Source organism: Mustela nivalis (genome assembly GCF_964662115.1).
Source record: "Mustela nivalis genome assembly, chromosome: 11".
Lineage (NCBI taxonomy): Eukaryota > Metazoa > Chordata > Mammalia > Carnivora > Mustelidae > Mustela > Mustela nivalis.
In genome coordinates this window covers 78673704-78692312 of record NC_139030.1, presented here as the reverse complement: position 1 = coordinate 78692312, position 18609 = coordinate 78673704, and the positions used below count along the sequence as shown (strand labels likewise).

General features: G+C 38.0%; 2 protein-coding genes across 26 annotated transcripts in view; both read left to right on the top strand.

Moving 5' to 3' along the window:
- Window positions 1-3718, top strand: part of COL4A3 (collagen type IV alpha 3 chain) — a 127483-nt gene extending 123765 nt beyond the window's left edge. For both annotated transcript variants that reach the window (XM_082690165.1, XM_082690164.1), the window contains exon 52: window positions 565-3718. In XM_082690165.1, the coding sequence (XP_082546291.1) occupies window positions 565-649 (85 nt within the window). In that variant the 3' untranslated portion in view covers window positions 650-3718. The remainder of the gene's footprint in view (window positions 1-564) is intronic.
- Window positions 3719-7864: 4146 nt separating this feature from the next.
- Window positions 7865-18609, top strand: part of MFF (mitochondrial fission factor) — a 31795-nt gene continuing 21050 nt past the window's right edge. For 8 of the 24 annotated variants that reach the window (XM_082690140.1, XM_082690134.1, XM_082690139.1 and 5 more), the window contains exons 1-4: window positions 7887-8057; window positions 11098-11209; window positions 13049-13269; window positions 14204-14373. In XM_082690140.1, coding sequence (XP_082546266.1) covers window positions 13089-13269; window positions 14204-14373 — 351 coding nt within the window. In that variant the 5' untranslated portion in view covers window positions 7887-8057; window positions 11098-11209; window positions 13049-13088. Of the gene's footprint in view, window positions 8058-11097; window positions 11210-11980; window positions 12159-13048; window positions 13270-14203; window positions 14374-18609 lie in introns of those variants that run through there. The other 16 variants (XM_082690136.1, XM_082690151.1, XM_082690148.1 and 13 more) reach the window with 8 other exon arrangements.

Here is an 18609-nt window from a genome sequence, read left to right as displayed (position 1 = left end):
GCTGAACTATGCAGAGGTTGCCATGTTAGATTTCCATGACCTATGTGTTGATGAACTCACGTTTAAAAGAGATATCCGTGACAAGAAAATCCTGCTTAGTTTGGAACTCCCAGTTTACAAGTGTTCCACAGTCAACTAGTAGCCATGGGTTTGTACTACTGCGTCAATAAAGGCCCAAAAATGTGATTTTTGTCACCACCAAATATATTTTAACATTTGTATATGAACTTATAGCAAATTACAGAATAAAACTATGAAATGATCTGCTGCTCTTAATTTACTGTACTGGAAGACTTGTGTGTGATCCAGACTGTTTAAAGGACAAGGGCTGTTTTTACTACAAAACAGAGAATCTAAATTTGCATCACAGTCTATGTTTTCCTCACTGCTGCTAAAATACAACTAAATTATAAAACATTTACATATATACCTTTACAGAAATATGCTTTCTATAATAGAGTTCAGATGAACTATAATATTTATTAATAAATCTCAAACCCAGCAAATATTCCTTCTTTACCTATACATTGATGAGATTCTTTGCACTTTTTGCTTTTGTTTCAGAAAACCTATTCCGTCAACTGTGAAAGCTGGGGAGTTAGAAAAGATAATAAGTCGCTGTCGGGTGTGCATGAAGAGAAGTCAATGAAGAAATCAAAAGAAAACAGAACTGTTCTTTTTCATCCTAAATAACCAAGTAATGATGCAGAATATGCATTTATTTTGGTATTTTTCTCTAACCAAACAATATGGTTCCTTGATGACTTAGTACAAAGTTTCTATTTGTTCCCCCACATAACAAAGCATTTCTTGTAAATCAGTTCTGCAATCCTAGTATCTAATCTGTGCTCTTGCAAAGTTTTCTATGGCAAGGCAGCAGACTTTTCAAAAAATACCCCTGAAATCCTATTCCTCTTGTATCCAATACACAGCCTCAACTGCAATGGTATAAAGTTTGGTGCTACAAGTTCAAAGCTATTTGGCTCACTGGATTCCCAAGATTTGCCCCTTTCTATTCCAGTTGTTGAGACTCAGGGAGGCTAAATTGGTTTTAAATTGTGCCACCACCCCCTTTAGCCCCTGAGACGGGGTGGGGGGGGGGGGAGGCAGGTGGAGTAATGGCACCTCGTGCATTGGACTGGACTTTGAGACCTGTTCAGTAACCTAAGGCCTGAGGAAACCAGAACTAAACTAAGGTTCACGGATATTCTAGGGCTCTTTCAAGTATACCCAAGACTAAGGCCAAAACGGGGTTTCCCAGAATGGTTTTGTTCATATTTTTTAAAAGGTTTTTTGTTTGTCCATTGAATTCATTTCACAGCAGCAATGTAACCTGCTAACATTCAAATTTTTACCCTTATTGAATTAATTTTGATAGGATAATGTTACACACATGCTCTGAAATGTATCTAACTTCCTTTTTTTTTTTTTTTTTAACCAATTCACCCACCCAGATAACAAGGATACTACTTATTGGATGTGCACTTTATCCCCATCCCTATAAATGTTGAGAAAACTTACAACATTTGCTGGCTAATCAGATTAGGCTCAAAATATTTTTCCTTTGCTGTGATCCATTCATATTCCATGTAACTTGGGTATTTCCAGATTTATTCCGATTATTTCCCTACTTCTTTTGTAAAAAATTTTGTGTCTTATGTTACATAGTCTCACCAACTGTGTTGAAAGAGTCCTGTAAAAATCTTAATGTAAAAATTGTATAGCTTTGCAGATATAGGTCTTAAGACTTGCTTTTCAGTGTGTTGATACATTCCCAAAGCTACTTAATTCAGCTGAACAAGCATTTCATTCAGCCTCAACCCAGGCCCCAGGGAAGGTGCTAAATTACAGATACTAAGGGGGAGAAAAAGAGACTAATGTTTCTGATCTGATATCCCAGAAAAGGTGACTAACTTACTGTTACTGTTAGGACTCCCACATATCTGAGCTGGCTTCTTTTCCCTTTTTCTTCCTTTGTCACTGTTTTTATATTCCATCGTCATCATTCAGTAGGGCTCAATAAAGGTTTACAAGTAGGTATCTGGCCAGAGAAAGCCCAGGACATCTAGCTTCTCTTGGGCATCACAGAAGCCAAGGTAGGAACAACATTAAAAAAACAAAGATCTGCAAGGCACTAAGTACCACTTGAACTCGATGATAACACTATTTGATGGATCTGAGAGGCCAGGTATCCTGAGGCAAAGCTCTGAAGATGCTTCTTGATCCACCCAGGTGGCATTGATGGTGCTGATATTTAAATTCAGGTTATTGCTCTGGTCTCAGTTGCTCTGTAAGTGAAGGTGTGACCCCAGAGGATAGCACAGGTTGGGACCTCGGTTCCCACCCTTCCCTGCTCAGGTGACTGCTGTCAAGCCATTTTTACATTTAAACATTATAAAGTGTATTTTACTTAGATTACTTACGTAGACTCACCTAATATGAAGACTTTTTTGCTCTAAAAATATCCTACTGTCCCATTTGTACCATAATGGCATACAGGGTCTAATTGATGGCCACAAACCCTCTATAGGACAACAGTTGTCCAACTGTGGTCCCTGAACCAGCTGCATCAGCAGCCTCTGGGAACTTGCTATAAATGGAAATTTTAGGGCCCACCTCAGACCTGTAGAATGAGAAACTCTAGGGGTAAGGCCCGGAAATCTGCATTTTCACAAGCCCTCCAGGTGATTTCCTACACAAATTAGGAACTGCTGTGGGCAAACAGCCAAGGAATGATTGTATGGGCAGTTACCAGGTACAGCTGGCTGTAATTGTTCCATCTGTGCCTCCCTTTTAAAGTCCAAAATCACAAACAACCCTAAGGTTGTTTAATTTTACTAATATGTAAAAGCCCTAGATTGGTGCTACTGCCAAATTACTGGCCTCTGCTTATCCAAGCATCTATGTTCTCTTGCCCTCTTAGCAGTGTTTAACTTCTGAGGAAGACAGGTGATGCTAAAGCCTTACATTCCAAAGAAGCCATACTAACAGTAGCTCAGTCATACCTATGAGACTGAGCCTTAAAACATAGCTTCCATGCATTACTTTCCAAATGCCTATGAGTAGCTTACAATGTTATGAAGATTTAACTTTGTAGATAAAATGTACATAACTCGTTTCTTTTCAAATTGGGGCTTCAACTTTGAAATTTCACAGTGTGCTAAAATAATGGATTTCTCAGAGGTCTTTTTGCAAGGTAAACATTATTAAGTAACTTATTTATAAAAGTATTACAATGATGCTGAATTTGAATTTTATTGCTAATTTAACTTACAAAGATTCTTCTATGCAGGAAATGTAACTTACTGCAACTAAACTTAATTTAATGTTTACTCTATAACCAAATGAAATATATTTAAAATATATTGGATATTTTATATTATTATATCCTGACAACATTACAATATTGTAATGTACTAATATTTCTGTAATTATAGCTAAAAATTATTTTATTGTATTGTCTAAAAATAAAATTGAAAAAATTATATCTGGTTTTATTTTTCTTTCAAAATGGAAATAATTTTTTGAATTGTAAAAATAATACATGTTTGCTGTAAAAACAAGAGACAATACAAAAGTTAGGAAGAATATAAAAATTGCCATAATCTAACCAGTCACCCTCACCCAAGATAATTAAGGTGTATGTCCTTCCAGAGTTCTTCCCTGTAAATATGTTCCTAAACAAACATAGAATAAAAACATGTTGTTCCTAACAAGATTTTTTTTTTTAACTTAATGCCCTATGGATATTTTTTCACATCAATAGACAAGAACTAATCATTATTTACACCATAGTTCATTGCATGGATTTACTACATAAGTCAGTGAATCCCCCAATCAAGGGACACTTAATTTAGTTTTATGATGGACATTTAATTAATAATATGGAAATATTGTACACATTTCATTTCACATTTTCCAGCTACTTCCTCAGGATCAATTGCTAGAAGGAAAATTACAGAATCAAAGAACTCACAGGATCTTAGGTCTTTGATATACATACAAAAATGTTCTCCAAGAAGGTTGTTAGAATTTCCAGCTATAGCAACAATGTAAACACCCATCTTCCCATGCTTTTACCAGTTCCGGATATAGCTGTTCTTTTACAATTTTTCCCTATCACATTTTAATTTACAGTCTGCTCACTACCAGTGATGCTGTGTATTTGTCACTTTTAATTAGTATTTGATTTTTTTTATTAATTAGTATTTGTTTTTTCATTTAGTTTTATTTGTATTTTCATATTTTGTATTAGTGCTTGTTTTTGTTTTCCTTTGAAGGGCCTAATCACATCTTTGCTCATTTTCTATTAGGGTGTTTAAGAAATTTTTACAAATCAGTAAGAACACATGTAGATTACAGAAAGTATGCGTCATACATTTTGATAAATGTTTCCCATTTCTAATACAAATATTACTCATTCAAAGAAAAACATTCATAAAATTTTAAATGTACAGAATTGGTAAAGAGAAATGCTTTTAATATACAAAATGAGAAATCTTGTAAGTAAGGAACTTTCAGGCTGTATTAAATGGCAACAAGATTATAAAAGGAAGAAACTAAACAGTGATCTTGAGTAATAGTTCTAAGAAGACAAAGAAAATGGTTGTTCAAATAAATATTTTAGAAATATTTTCGTAACTGGGCCAAAAAGTACACTGAAAACATTTTGAGTCCCTCCAGAATGTGTTAATACATTTAATGAACTTATTTTGACTGATAGCAAGTAGATAAATGAATGTTTTATTTGTGATCGGTTCTCTCTACTTGTGAGTCTGTTTGGAAGGAAAAATTGTGATCAGTCTCTAATCTATTCTTAGCAACCTACTGACAGGGGACTTGGAGAGCACGAACAGTGGCTAGTTCAACCTCACCCTATTCCCAGCTCTGCCCACTGGAAACTGAGAAACAACCAAACACAGAGAGAAAAGAAACTGATTTTGAATAGCCAGGCTAAATCTAAACATCCAGATAAATGTGACCCTCTCTGGGCGTCTGTACACTGACGTTTTTTCTAAAAACGCTGACATTGCTCAAAACCTTTTTAAAAAACGATTGCCTTGAGATTGGGTTTATCAACCAAACCAGGAAATAGAGGTCTCATCACTTTATACCCAAGACCTACATCATGCTCAAGATATCTGGCTCCACAGAAGTCATCCAGATGAGTGAGACACAGACCTTGGTCTCAAACACAGAACTTAAAATGGTGGCAGAAAATAAGGCAAATACATAGAATAATTATAATACTAGACAGAATAAGTGCCATCAGAGATGACAAATAGTGATGCAAACGTTGGAGCCCTCAGGAAATAATTATGAAAGAAAAAATATTTTAGGTGGTCCTTTAAGGACAGTTAGGATTTCAAGAAGCAGAAGGTGGCCAGAAGGAGGATGGCATTTCAGGTGGCAGGAATATTACAGATAAGGGTAAGTAGTTAGGAAAGCATGAAGCAATCTCAGAGAATAATTAATGGTCAAGAATATATAGAGTATAAGAACATACATGGACTACATAGGAATATATGGGATATATGTAAACATGTAAACATCACATGTGCATACACATGTAAACATCACATGTGCATACACACACAACCATGAATAAAGTGGCATTGTAGGAGTTAGGGCCATATCACACAGAGTTTCAAATATCAGGTTAAACCTATATTTCATTGGCTGGTATAAGAGCAATGAAGATTCTAAAAAGAGTAGAATGATCATATAAGCGGTAACCTAGAAGATCCAGTATTTTATCTACTGTGCTTGCGAGGCTATTTCGTAATTTCAAATGTTTTTAAAAATCACTGGATTGCTGTTATGGACTTTTGAATTGTAGAGAACTGTAAATCATCAATTTCTTTTAAACCTGGGGCTTCAAATTTGGGGTGTCACAATTTGTAAAGCTATGCTCTTTGTGGATCTAACCTCTGGTAAGAATTAGAGGAGAAAAATGGAGCTGGGAAGGCCAGTTAAAAGGTTATCAACCCAGCTGATAGGTAATGATTTAGCAATGGGAACAGAACAAAGTGGAGAGTTGGCATCGACGTGGGGGAATCTAATAGGATGGGGTCTTGAGAGACAGTGAAAGATGACTTCAGAATTCTGAAACTTGAGGACTCAAAAAATAATCTTGCCATTAACTGAAAAAAAAAAAAAAATCAGGTGAAGTTATCTGGATTGGGAAGAAGGAGAAAATCTGAGTTTGAAATCTGTCGGGATCAAAACTCCAAAGGGACACTTACGAAGAAATGGCTAGAACTAGGGCAACAGGATGATACTAAATGGATGTGTTAATTAATGTAGACTTATATGGCACTTTTTCCCCACAAAAGATTTGAGGCAATCATGGGTGCAAAGATATTCAATAATGGATTAAATCATAAACAGGAATGTCCACATTAATAATGGAAGACCCAGCATGAAGCTTTATCACAAAAAACAAGGGGGCAGAGTTTCTAGGTAAGGAAGAGAAAAAGTCGTTTTGTTTTGTTTTGTTTTTTCCTCTTTGAGAATCTACTACCAATGTTTGGTGATTTCATGTACCACACTGACTCCTTTAACAGAATTAAATGATTCAGGAAAATCAAGAGTGATCAGAATTAAGGGAGAAGACTTCGGATCTGGCAACTGGTTCACAACTTTCATTTGAAAGTTATTTCAAACGTTTTTATTGTGGGGAGGGGGCAGGCATAAAAAGCAAATAGCAAGAAATGAAGAAGTGGAAGGGTGCTGGTGGAAGCAGCAGGGCCCTCGCTGCTACAAGTCTTGGTTATGGATAGCCTACCCAGCTTGGTCTTTCTATCTTCCCCCAAGAGAATTGGTTTGGACTGAGTCATCATTCCTAAAATCTATCTATTCTTACAAAAGAATGATTTGCCACTATTAATAAGAGACCCAAGAACATAATTCTCAAAGTGCTTCCTCAATTATTTTGAAAAGCGGCAACCTCTCTGGAGCATCTTTAGATTCTAGAGAAGTACCCGCTCGTGTGCATGTCCTTGTTCGGCTGTTAAAGTCTAGTAACACAAAATATCCCGCCATCTGGCTTCAGCCCGCCCTGATGTTGGGAATCAAAGTACTGAATCTCCCACGGAAAGTTAGTTGGGTGGTTAGATCCAGAGAGGGCTCTACCGAGGCTAAATAAGGCTGCTACCTACTGTAAAACCTAACTTCTCTTTTTGCATCATTCTCATGTTGAGCGATTAGTGAAGCCAGTCAGGGCAGGGGTGCTGTTGAGGAAGACATCTAATAATTAATTAGCTCAAACAGTGATCAAAATCGGAGTATCACCAGCAGAGTCGGTGAAATATTCGGAGTATTAGGCCTCACGCCAGATATTTTGATACTAACAGTCCTGAAAAATAGTCATTTTAACTGGCTAGGAAGGTTTGTCTACCTTGTAAACATGTGAGTCTTACAGATCACGAACTCCAATTAAAATTTCTCAACCGTGGGGCGCCTGGGTGGCTCAGTGGTTTAAAGCCTCAGCCTTCAGCTCAGGTCATGATTCCAGGGTCCTAAGATTGAGCCCCCACATCGGGCTCTTGGCTCAGTAGGAAGCCTGCTTCTCTTCCTCTATCTCTGCCTACCTCTCTGCCTACTTGCGACCTTTGGCTATCAAATAAATAAATAAAATCTTTTAAAAAATAAAATAGAATAAAATTTCAGCCGTGAACCCCAAAAATAAAATAAAATAAAATTTCAGTCGTGAACCAAACTCCACCACACACGCGTTCTTGCTTGCAGTTGGCGCTCTTTGCCCTCAACAAAGATGTCCCCGTATCGCCGTCGCCCTGCCCCTGCTCCTGTGCGTGAGCCTCACGTCCGCCCTCGCCTGCATCACATGACCACGAACCTGCTTGAGCTACGGCTCCCGGCAAGGACCAGTTCCGGCCGTTCTCGCATCTCTCCCGGCCCGCTGCGGGCCGCTCAGGCCGGTGCTTTGCCCCGGCGCCTCGGTGCGCTCGGCCAACGGCCTCTGGGAGCGCCCACTGCAACGCCCCGGGAGCCGGCGGGCGGGAGCCCTCGCCGGGGACCCTTCAGCGGGCCCAGGGGTGAGTGCTGATGCCTTCCCGACGCGGGACCCGCGGCCCGTGCCGGCCTCCGGGCCTACCGCCGCGGCCATGACCCTCCGGCCGAAGGAGGTTACCCGCGGTGGCCCGGGCCGGTCCATGGTGTCGCCGCGAGTCCCAACCCCCGGGCTCTGGCTTTGCCACTCCCTCAGGACCTTGCCGCCTCCTCGGTCCCTGAAGAGAGCAGCACAAGCTCCCGCGAACGTTTTGGGGCTAACCTGACGACCCCTCCTCCCCTAGTTCGGGGTCTCATTTTGACAGCCCGGTGGGATCGTGTTGGGAAACACTGGAAACCTCCTGAGAGCTTGAACGCGGAGCTTGGCTGGGGTTTTCCCTCATCCTTCGCGGCCGAGGCCCTGGCCCCTTTCAGAATGACCTTGGGCCAGACGCCAGCCGGCTTGACAAGTAGTTTTTTTGTTTTTGTTTTTACTTCGCGGGAAAGACGGGTTAGCAAAGGAAGGCTTTGCTGGAAGCTGGTCGGCCGCCGGAGGCCCGGGGTCGGGTGGGTCCGGGAGCACGCTTGCTCCCAGGTGTGGATGCTGGGAGTTAGTTGCTCCTCGGGTTTCCTTCCAGGAGCTGGGAAGCCGGAGAAGGAAAGCTCGGGTCCCGGTTCTGCTGAGCCTCTGACCTTCGCCTGCAGGACAAGGCCCCTTGGATGGTGCAGGAACACCCCGGGCCCCGTCCTACGGCGTTAGAGCAAGGGGCGCTCTGTAGGGATGGCGACCCTTTCCAAGTGGTGACAGCTTTTCATTGCTGCAAATAAGAAAAGCCCCAGAGCCCTTGTTCCCTAATGTAGAGCCAGTTGTATTCAAGCCTCCCGTCCACTCACGGAGAGACTTGACCTGAAGGACCTTACGTGTTTTCTCTCCCTAAATGAAAAACGTTTCTTTCTGTGTCAATTTCGTCAGCTAATGAGATCCCAAAGGAAAAACCCTCAGGAAAATGGATTTGGAAAGAATTAGAATGACTTAGTAAGACTACTAAGTAGTCTTCTCCCTGTGTAATTAAATTATCTGTAGGAGCTGCTACCTTTTTGGTTTCAAACCCGTGGGAATTGGTTTTGCTGTTCTTTCCAAAAGGAAATTGTGTGTGCTATCCCTTCCTGTGCGATAGGGCTGCCTCGTTTTAAGGATTACAAAGTTTAGCAGTTACTTTCCTCCCTTCTGCTTTTGAAACTTGTTTTCTGTAGATTCATACCCTTATTTTAAAATGTGTGGATTTGTGTTTTTTCAAGTTTTTGGTTACTTTTCTTTCAAAATTGCAATTAGTCCTGGATTGTTATACCCTGATTTGTTAATGCACTTATTTTTTTTTAAGTATAGTTGCTTGAAAAGAGAATGGAAACAGGGTGACCTATATAAAAACCTTGAACTAGGTCCACAACAATAAGTGATAAAGAACCGGATTTTTTTTTTCCATAATTGGAGAATTATATAAATCTTTGCAACCACAATCAATTTGACCCAAGTTGTTTCTGCGACTTCCTGGACTATTTCTCTGGGTTCCAGTGATCTAATGTAGAAAATAAGAAAGTCAAGCTTGAGTCATTGTGTCCCACATTTCAGACATTCTTCAGGAGTGGAATTTGACTTGATTCTAGATAGTATATGGATGAGGGTTTTTTCTTTTAGTTATGTTTTTGTTATATGTATGGTTTAAGGTAGTGATGTAAAGTTTCCTTTTAAAATTCATTTATTTAAGATGTTTAAAAGTTGAGCTAAAAAATGTAGGTAAGAATAAATGCACTGTGGGAATGTGGAAAAACTATATAAAATTGGTAAATTACTGGTGTTTGGGAGCTCAAAGTCTTAGAAATTAGAGGTTAAGATCATCTGTGATTTTGAGAGAGATTTTGTCTCCTTAATTATATGACGGACAATCATGCACTGTAGTGACTAGTAGTTTGACTAGTAGTTTGCAATGACAGAACCTCTGGAATTAATATCTTAACTCCAAATGAGAAGTTTGTTTTATGTATTGCCAAAAGATAATACGAAAAATGCTATAGTCTAATGTGGGGGGGGGGATAGATTCTGATCTAATTAGGACACTACAGTGTTATACCTTAGAAAAGTTCCATTTGCTTTTTAAATTTAAGTAGCTCAAATACGGTAAAGGAGAATTTGGCTTTTTCTAGAAGTTATCTTTTCAGCATCTGTCTTTATGATCTAAGTCTGTGCTATTTTACAGACAGATTCTCTTAAGACAAGATGTTGCTATAGAATGAAATTTTGACACTAATAGGATGTATTGGTGCAAAGTCAGTGAAGACTGAAATGGAGTGGGGAGAATAGCACATTTCAGAAAGATAATGTTCTGGTTATATGTGTTCCTTGTTTATTATAAAACTTCAACTTACAGTGTCCCAAGGCTATAATTCTTTTGAGATGTCTCTTTTCAGTATCATATCTGAATATAAGCTCTTATTGTGCTTCATCTATACACAAGTATTGGAAGAGTTTCTCCTCTAGAAAGATGCACAAAGATTAGAGATTGCCTGTGGGGACCTAGGTCACTATAGGATAGGGTCTGGTGGGACACTGTTTTCTCTGAATGTTCTTGTGTGCTTTGTAACATGTGCATATATTACTGGTTCAAACTCAAATATTGAATGAAAGTTGTGAATGAAATAAATATGAAATTAAATTAAGTATTACATGAAAATAGCTGAATGAAAATTTAGCCAAAATGCATTTGTTCCTCCTTGATATATATGTATATACATATGAATATTATGGGTCCTTCAAACTAAGTATTTTTCATCTGTCACATCTTTCTAAATACAGATCAGAGATGATGGCAGTTCTATATTTTATTTTGCATTAACTAATGAGTGCTTATAGGGCCTTGTCTGTGGGATTAAAATTGGTAATAAGCTTGTTAATTTTTTCTTTATTGTATTAGTTTCTTAATGTAAGTTTGTATGTCATTGGTGACTTATCATTTAGAGGATTTCCAGCAATGAATTCCTAATGTTGGTTATCATGTAGGTTTTCAATTAGCTCCTGTTTTTCTTCCCTAGGGACAAAAGTGGCTCAAAATCCAGCACAGGCACATTGAAGCAAGTTAAAGGATTTAATATGAAGCACAGAAGCAGATAGTGCCAAATAGCAAGCCGTAGTTGGTACACATTTGTGAGTAAAAATTTTGTCTTTTGGCTCTATTTTCTTAGTCTTTAAACCATCTGCATGCCAGATCCTTAAAATTCACACATTTTGGTAAAGAATAAAGGATGCAATTTAGCAGTCATAACTAACCAGTTGTCAGGGCTTAGCACTCTGAGAAACCTCTCAGAACTCTCCTAAGCATCTTATTGAGGTGGTTCAAGGGTCGTAACACATCTCTGACAGGGAGTTTAGGAAATATCCCAGGTGTGACTCACCTTTATATCATTTTTACTTTTTATTGCCCTTGATTTATATATAATATCTTTTGCTGAAAATTCAGTGTAATTTGGCTTTTGAAGTCATTTCCTTTTAAAGAAACCATTACTCAAACATCAGTTTTTTAGGTATCTCAAATACATTTACTTCTGCCCTTTATATTCTCTTCATGATTTCTTCATTTGTATTGTACTTAAGCCTTAAAAAAAGAAAAGGACTTTATCCCCTGTTCAGAATATAATGATTAAAAGGAGTCTTATGGCAAAAAAAATTTTTTATTTACTCTGACCTTATATACATTTGATTATCCTGTTTGGAAAATCGTAAAATAGTGACTGTGTGTAAAATCATCTTTATGATTTTTGAGGTATAGAATAATTCTGTTTAGGAGAAATCTGAAAACTGGTTTTGTAGATCAAGTCTTAGAAGATAATTTGAAATAGATATCTATTTACTTGTATTCATGGTTTTTTAAATAAATGAATTGTTGAAATACTGATCTTTATTCTTTCTTTTTTACAGCTGGAAAAGCAGTGTCCGTGTTGTTATGTACACCTCCAAAAAAGTTCAGATCTGTAGGGGAATTGTTGTATAAAGTAAACTGAACTACAGGGTAGCAGTATCTTAATAGCTATTCTAGACGTGTATTTACTGTATTAAAAATGAGTAAAAGAACAAGCAGTGACACACCACTAGGAAGGTCAGTGACATTTTATTCAGTTGAGCTGGTATTATAGGCTTGAGAGATAGTGGCTTTAAAGCTGATTGCCATAGGCTAACCATGCTCTTCTACACTTCTTTCAACATTTTATATTTGGGGGTAACTTTCCTCTGCATTTTCCTGAAGCATGGATCCTTCTCTAATTTAGAAGGTTATTCATGCATTTGTACTGTCTTTCCCCTTAAAGGCATGCCGTGTTTTTTAAAAATATACATGTAAATATGATACTAAATACAGATTAATGTGAAGCTTATAATCCCATGAAACAAATGCATATAGGAAGGGTTTATTGCTACATATTCTATATTTGGTGTTTATTGCATCTCAGTAACCAGGTATACATTCAGTAAGAGAAGTTTGAATTTGTATCTTGTGATTTTTCAGGGGACTACATTTTAAAAATGAATTTAGAATTAGCTTTATTTACTTTATGAATTTGATTTTCATCATTAAAAGGTTTTATTTTTTTCATGCATGACAACAATTCCTAATTTCATTTTTATAAAATCCTAGCAGCTTTCCCTCAGAATTTAATTTGTTTTATTTCATTCATTTTTTATAAGCAGCATGCATAGCTATGCAGAGAGAAGGAGAGTGCATATGTGTGTGCCCATTTGTCTTGTAGTTATACAATAATTTTAAAATTTGCTCTTAACCAATATCCTCAGGGTGCCATTTCAGCTGATAAATGAGAAGGCATTATGTTGAGGAAAACATTGTCTTCAATCTTTTACTTTCCCTTTGTACTTGTTCAATACAAATAAGAAGTCTCCTTTTGCGCTTCCTACAAGGTATTGTCTTCTAACTTCGCTATGTAAAGAAGACTGACATTTTAACAGTCACCCCTGTCTTTAAATTTTTGCCCATAGAGTGAGTGGGGCAGCCTTTCCTTCTCCCACTGCTGCTGAGATGGCGGAGATTAGTCGAATTCAGTATGAAATGGAATACACCGAAGGTATTAGTCAGCAGATGAGGGTCCCGGAGAAATTAAAGGTAGCACCACCAAATGCTGACCTGGAACAAGGATTCCAAGAAGGAGTTCCAAATGCTAGTGTCATTATGCAGGTTCCAGAAAGGATTGTTGTAGCAGGTATTTTACATTTGTTTATAAAGTTGTCTGATAAATCTTTGTTTTTTGTATTTTTGTGAAAATTTCTGGGTTTTTCAAAATATTATTTAGAAAAGGGGATGGGAAATAAAACTTTACATTATTTTCAAAAAGTTTAATAAAAAAAGTTTAATAAAATTTTAGAGTGTTTTCTAATAATTCAACTAATTGATACATAATTTACATACATAAAATACATGTAATTTTTAAGTGTGAAGTTTGATGAGTTTTAACAAATACATATACTCTTGTGACCTTCCACCACAGTCTAGATATAGAACATTTTCATTATCCTAAAATACTCCCTTGTGCCCCATCTCCTTTAGTTCCTCCCCCTAAATTCCATGCAACCATAATCTCCTTTCTATAACCAGAGACTAGATTCATCTTTTATAGATTTTCATATAAATGGACTGATACAGTTTATACTCTTGGGTCTGGCTTTTGCTTAGTGTAATGCTTTTGGAAGTTCTTTCATGTTCTTGCTTGTATCAATTTTTCATTCCCTTTTATTGCTGAGTTGTATTCCACTATGTGAATATACCATAATTTGTTTGTGAATTCAGCTATTGATGAAGATTTGGGCTGTTTTCTGTTTGGGGCTGTTAGGAATAAAGCCTCATTAATACATGTTCTTGTAGGGATGTGTGTTTTCATATATCTAGGAGTGGAATTGCTAGATTATACCATAAGTTATATTTAACTTTATGAAAAACTGTCAGGCTGCTTTTGAAATTGATTGTACCTGTTATGTCCCCATCAGTGGTGTATGAGAATTTCCATTGCACCACATCGTTGCCAACACTTTGAAATGTCAGTCTTCAATTTTAGTTATTCTGGGGGTGTGTAGTGGCAGATACATTTTAATGAAACCACTGTCTTTTCAAAACCTTTCCTTTTTTTTTTACACTCCTAGGAAATAATGAAGACATTCCGTTTTCAAGACCAGCAGATCTTGACCTTATTCAGTCAACTCCCTTTAAACCTCTGGCACTAAAAACACCACCTCGTGTACTTACGCTAAGTGAAAGACCACTAGATTTTCTGGATTTAGAAAGACCTCCTCCAACCCCTCAAAATGAAGAAGTAAGTACAATTTTAATGTCAAGTGAATTTGAAATAATATAGGTAAAAGCAAAAGGTAAAGAAGATTGAAAGCTGTAACTCCTACATTAGCAATATGTAATGAAAGCCTTCCACATGGACCATTGCTTGCCATAAATTCTGCTACATAGATAACCCAAATAAGATATTATGCTATTTTTTAAAGTTTAAATGTCTGTCTCAGGAAAATGGAAGTTTTGTGGAATCATTAACATTCACATGGTCTAGATGGAAGAACTTTCATGGCTAGGAGCTATACCTTAAGCAATACTGAAAGAGTTGGGAAGTTTAGCATAGAAAATTAATACATCACTTTATTACAAAAGAAGTCTGGCAAAGAGGACAAGGAAAGCTCTTTTTTTCCTTAATACTACCTAATCTAGCTTGCTAAAAAGCCTGACTAAGTTAATGTACCTTGTAACATGAATAGCCCTATTGACTGAGATATGGCAGATTGGACTAATGAGATGTTAGTAGCAAAGTTCAGATGTTGCCTCTCCCATGGATTCAGAGCCAATTTTGTAAAATTTCTTTTCTGTGATGATACTTAGAGTTGCAGCTTTTACACTGAACTTCTGTGTTGTCATGAAGCTAGCATAAGACAATATGCAAACATATGTTTTTACTGATGGCAGAACTGCCTGTGTGTCATTTGTTCATGTTAGTCCTTTCCAAGAGGGTAAAGTATCCATACAACCCAGAGGAGTCCAGTGTCCTAGTACCGGGGAGGCCTTTTCTTAGCTTGGGAGTATTTGCTGAGGTAATGAGATAATAGAGCTGCCAGTTTATACATTCTAGATATATGCTTGGTGAAAAGCACTAAATCTGAGTGTTCACATGGTGAAAAGGCACTGAAGTACTTGTAGAATTGTATTTATTTAACAAACTAGGGGCGCCTGGGTGGCTCAGTGGGTTAAACCGCTGCCTTCGGCTCAGGTCATGATCTCAGGGTCCTGGGATCGAGTCCCGCATCGGGCTCTCTGCTCAGCAGGAAGCCTGCTTCCTCCTCCTCTCTCTGCCTGTCTCTCTGCCTACTTGTGATCTCTCTCTGTCAAATAAATAAATAAATAAATCTTTAAAAAAAAAAAAATTATAACAAACTTTCTTTGAGCTTTTGTGTAAGACCCTGTGTAGTGAGATAGAGTTCGTGCATCCTGGCATGAGTGAGGGAGAGACACCCACGCACAGAAGATACAAAGTTCTCAATAGCCAAGAATAATGCAGGGTAATAGAATTGTCTGCAAGATGAAAGGTATCACCACGTGCTTTCAGTGAGAGGCCCTGCTTCCTAGCCCCTACACAAAAGTTCCCAGTGGAAATTACTGCTGTGGATAATAATGTTTTGGAGTGAGGATTCTACCAGGGGAGAAACCCTCCCTATTAATATTCTTCGAGTTTGTTTTCCTTTTGATCTTTCTGCTCCCACTATTTTAGATAACTTAACTGCCTACTTGGTGAGAATAATTGATTGAAAACAAGTCAGGCACTTTCTTGAGTGATTACTTTTAAGAAAAAAAGTTTACCGGGATTGCCCTCAGTAGACCTATGGGGTTTACTCCTGCAGTAGTAGGAGTACATTTAGTCAAATGTGGTAGATGCCCAAAGTATATAGCACCATAGTGAAAAACTTGGGTTGAAAATGAGACCTAATTCTGAACACCTGTTTTGCTACTTATTAATGACATAACCTTGGGTCACTTATTTATTAATTCTGAGGCTCATCTCTAAAAGAAAGATAAGAATAATGCAGAGTACTTAAGATTATTGTGAGAATAACTATAATAATGCATGTAATGTGTTTAGCACATGTTCTAATTTATGTTAAAAATTGTATGTTTAAATACTATTGTTATAAAAGTTAAGTTCCTGTGGCAAGAGCCAAATCCTGAGATGCAAGAAAGCAGTTTCAGAGATTAGTACCCACTGCTTATTGAAAGGAAAGCAAAAATGATGACCTGTACTTCAAGTCCATGGAAGGGTCCTGCAGCCTTGAAGACAATCAGCCTCTTGACTAGAGGAGAAAGGAAAAAGAACCAGAGTTCTAGTAGCTTCTAGAAGATGGATTGAAAGAGGAGGCCAATAAGACCCTGAGTGCTGCTCTGATGATTCATTCAGATCCTAGTCAGAACCTATCAAGTGAGATCCCCTGAATCATTGACTCTTTAGTAGTCCTTTTGCAGCATATGTCAAGGTTTCTCAGCCTTGGCACTGTTGACATTTTGGACCTGCTAATTCTTTGTTGTGGTGAAAGCTCTCCTTTTGCATTGTAGAGTGTTTAACAGCATTCTTGATCCTTGTTCACTAAATGCCAGAGGAATCCTCCAAATCATGAAAATCAAAAATGTCTCTAATAGCTAAAAAAAGGTGGAAATAATCCCAATGTCCATCAACTGAAGAATAGTTACACCAAATGTGTATCTGTTATTGGTGGAATATTATTGGTGGAATATTACTCAGCCATAATAAGGAATGAAGTACTTACACATTATACAACATGGATGAACCTTGAAAACATTATGCTACATCAAAGAAGCCAGACAGAAAAGGCCATATATTTTATGATTTCACTTACATGAAATATCCAATAGGCAAATCCATAGAGACAGAAAGCAGATTAGTGGTTGCCAGCAGATTGAGGGAAAGGGGAATTGGGAATGACTTCTTAATCATTATAGGATTTTCTTTTGGGGTGATAAAAATGTTCTGGAGCTAGGTAGAGGCAATGGTTACACAATCAAATACACTGTATTGTATAGTAGTTTAAAATGGTGAATTTTATGTTATGTGTAGTTCATCATAATAAAAATAAAGGAAAAATTCTTTCCATTCATTGCCAAATGTCCCCTTGAGGGCAAAATCACCCTTGAGAACCACTGGCCTATGGCAAGAAAGGAGACTGTAAGAAGGTAGCTTATGAAGAAGGCTGTAGAAATTGTCTAAAATGTTGTCTGACACAATAAGTTTGCAGAAAGTAACTGCACTTAAATTCCTAAACTGGCTTGAAGAACGCAAGGGAACCCATGAAGAAGGCTTAAAGCATGATGCAGATAATCGTCTCACATAGACAGGGTTTATAAAATCTGGAGGCTTGGCTGGTAGAGAGGAAGTTGATGAACCCTTTCAATATACCTAATCTGTACTTGGAAGCCACTCTAGGACATGACCATCGCTTGATGATTCTCACTGCAGGGAACTGATAAAAGCAACCAAGTAATAAACTGATCTGGGCAAGAAACTGCAAAATAACCAAATCATGACAGTTCTTAGTGTTCTTAGCATCCCTTAGGCCGAATAAATGAGGAGGGAGGAATTTTAAGCCTATTATCAGACACAGAAGACCCTAAGGCCTGCAGGAAGTTACCTGAAGCTGGGAAACTTTCTCAGCTTCAGAACTGAGTACAAGTTTTATTTTTATTTATTGATTTTTATTTATTTATTTGTTTGACAGAGAGAATGAGCACAAGCAGGGGGAGTGGGAGAGGGAGAAGCATTCTCCCCACTGAGCAGGGAGCCCGATGTGGGGCTTGATCCCAGGACCTTGGGATCATGATCTGAGCCGAAAGCTGCTGCTTAACGGGCTGAGTCACCCAGGCGCCCCAGAACACAAGTTTTTAAATGGGTAACCAGTGCTTGTTGGTTCTGAATGACATTTAAAAACCTTGAATTGTCAACTAGATTTCAGTACAGCTGGAAAAAAATAATTTTAAAAAATAAATAAAAACCTTGGATTGAAAAAACGACCCCCATGACCGAACTAAAGGGTGAAATATTTAAAAGATGGTGTTCCTTATCACCTCAGGCTGTGTCCATGCACTTTGGTATTACAGGATACCAGTTGGTCGTATTAGAAGGCATGACAAATGTATATATTTTTTAAAGATTTTATTTATTTATTTGAGAGAGAGAGACAGAGAGAGTGAGAGGGGAGAAGGTCAGAAAGAGAAGCAGACTCCCCGTGAAGCAGTCACTCAACCAACTGAGCCACCCAGGCGCCCCTGACAAATGTATGCTTTTGTCTGAAGTTGCTTTTTCCCTCCAGTATGGCAGTAGTATCAGGCTTAGTGTTCCTGGGAAGTTATCTTTGAATCAGATTTCAAATGGTGAAAATAGCAAACTTAGGATCCTCTAGTTTCCAGGCTGTGTTGAAGTCATTGACCTAATTTGTTTTCTATTGTCACTGCCTGCCCTGCTTAATCTTAGTTCTCACACCACAACAGC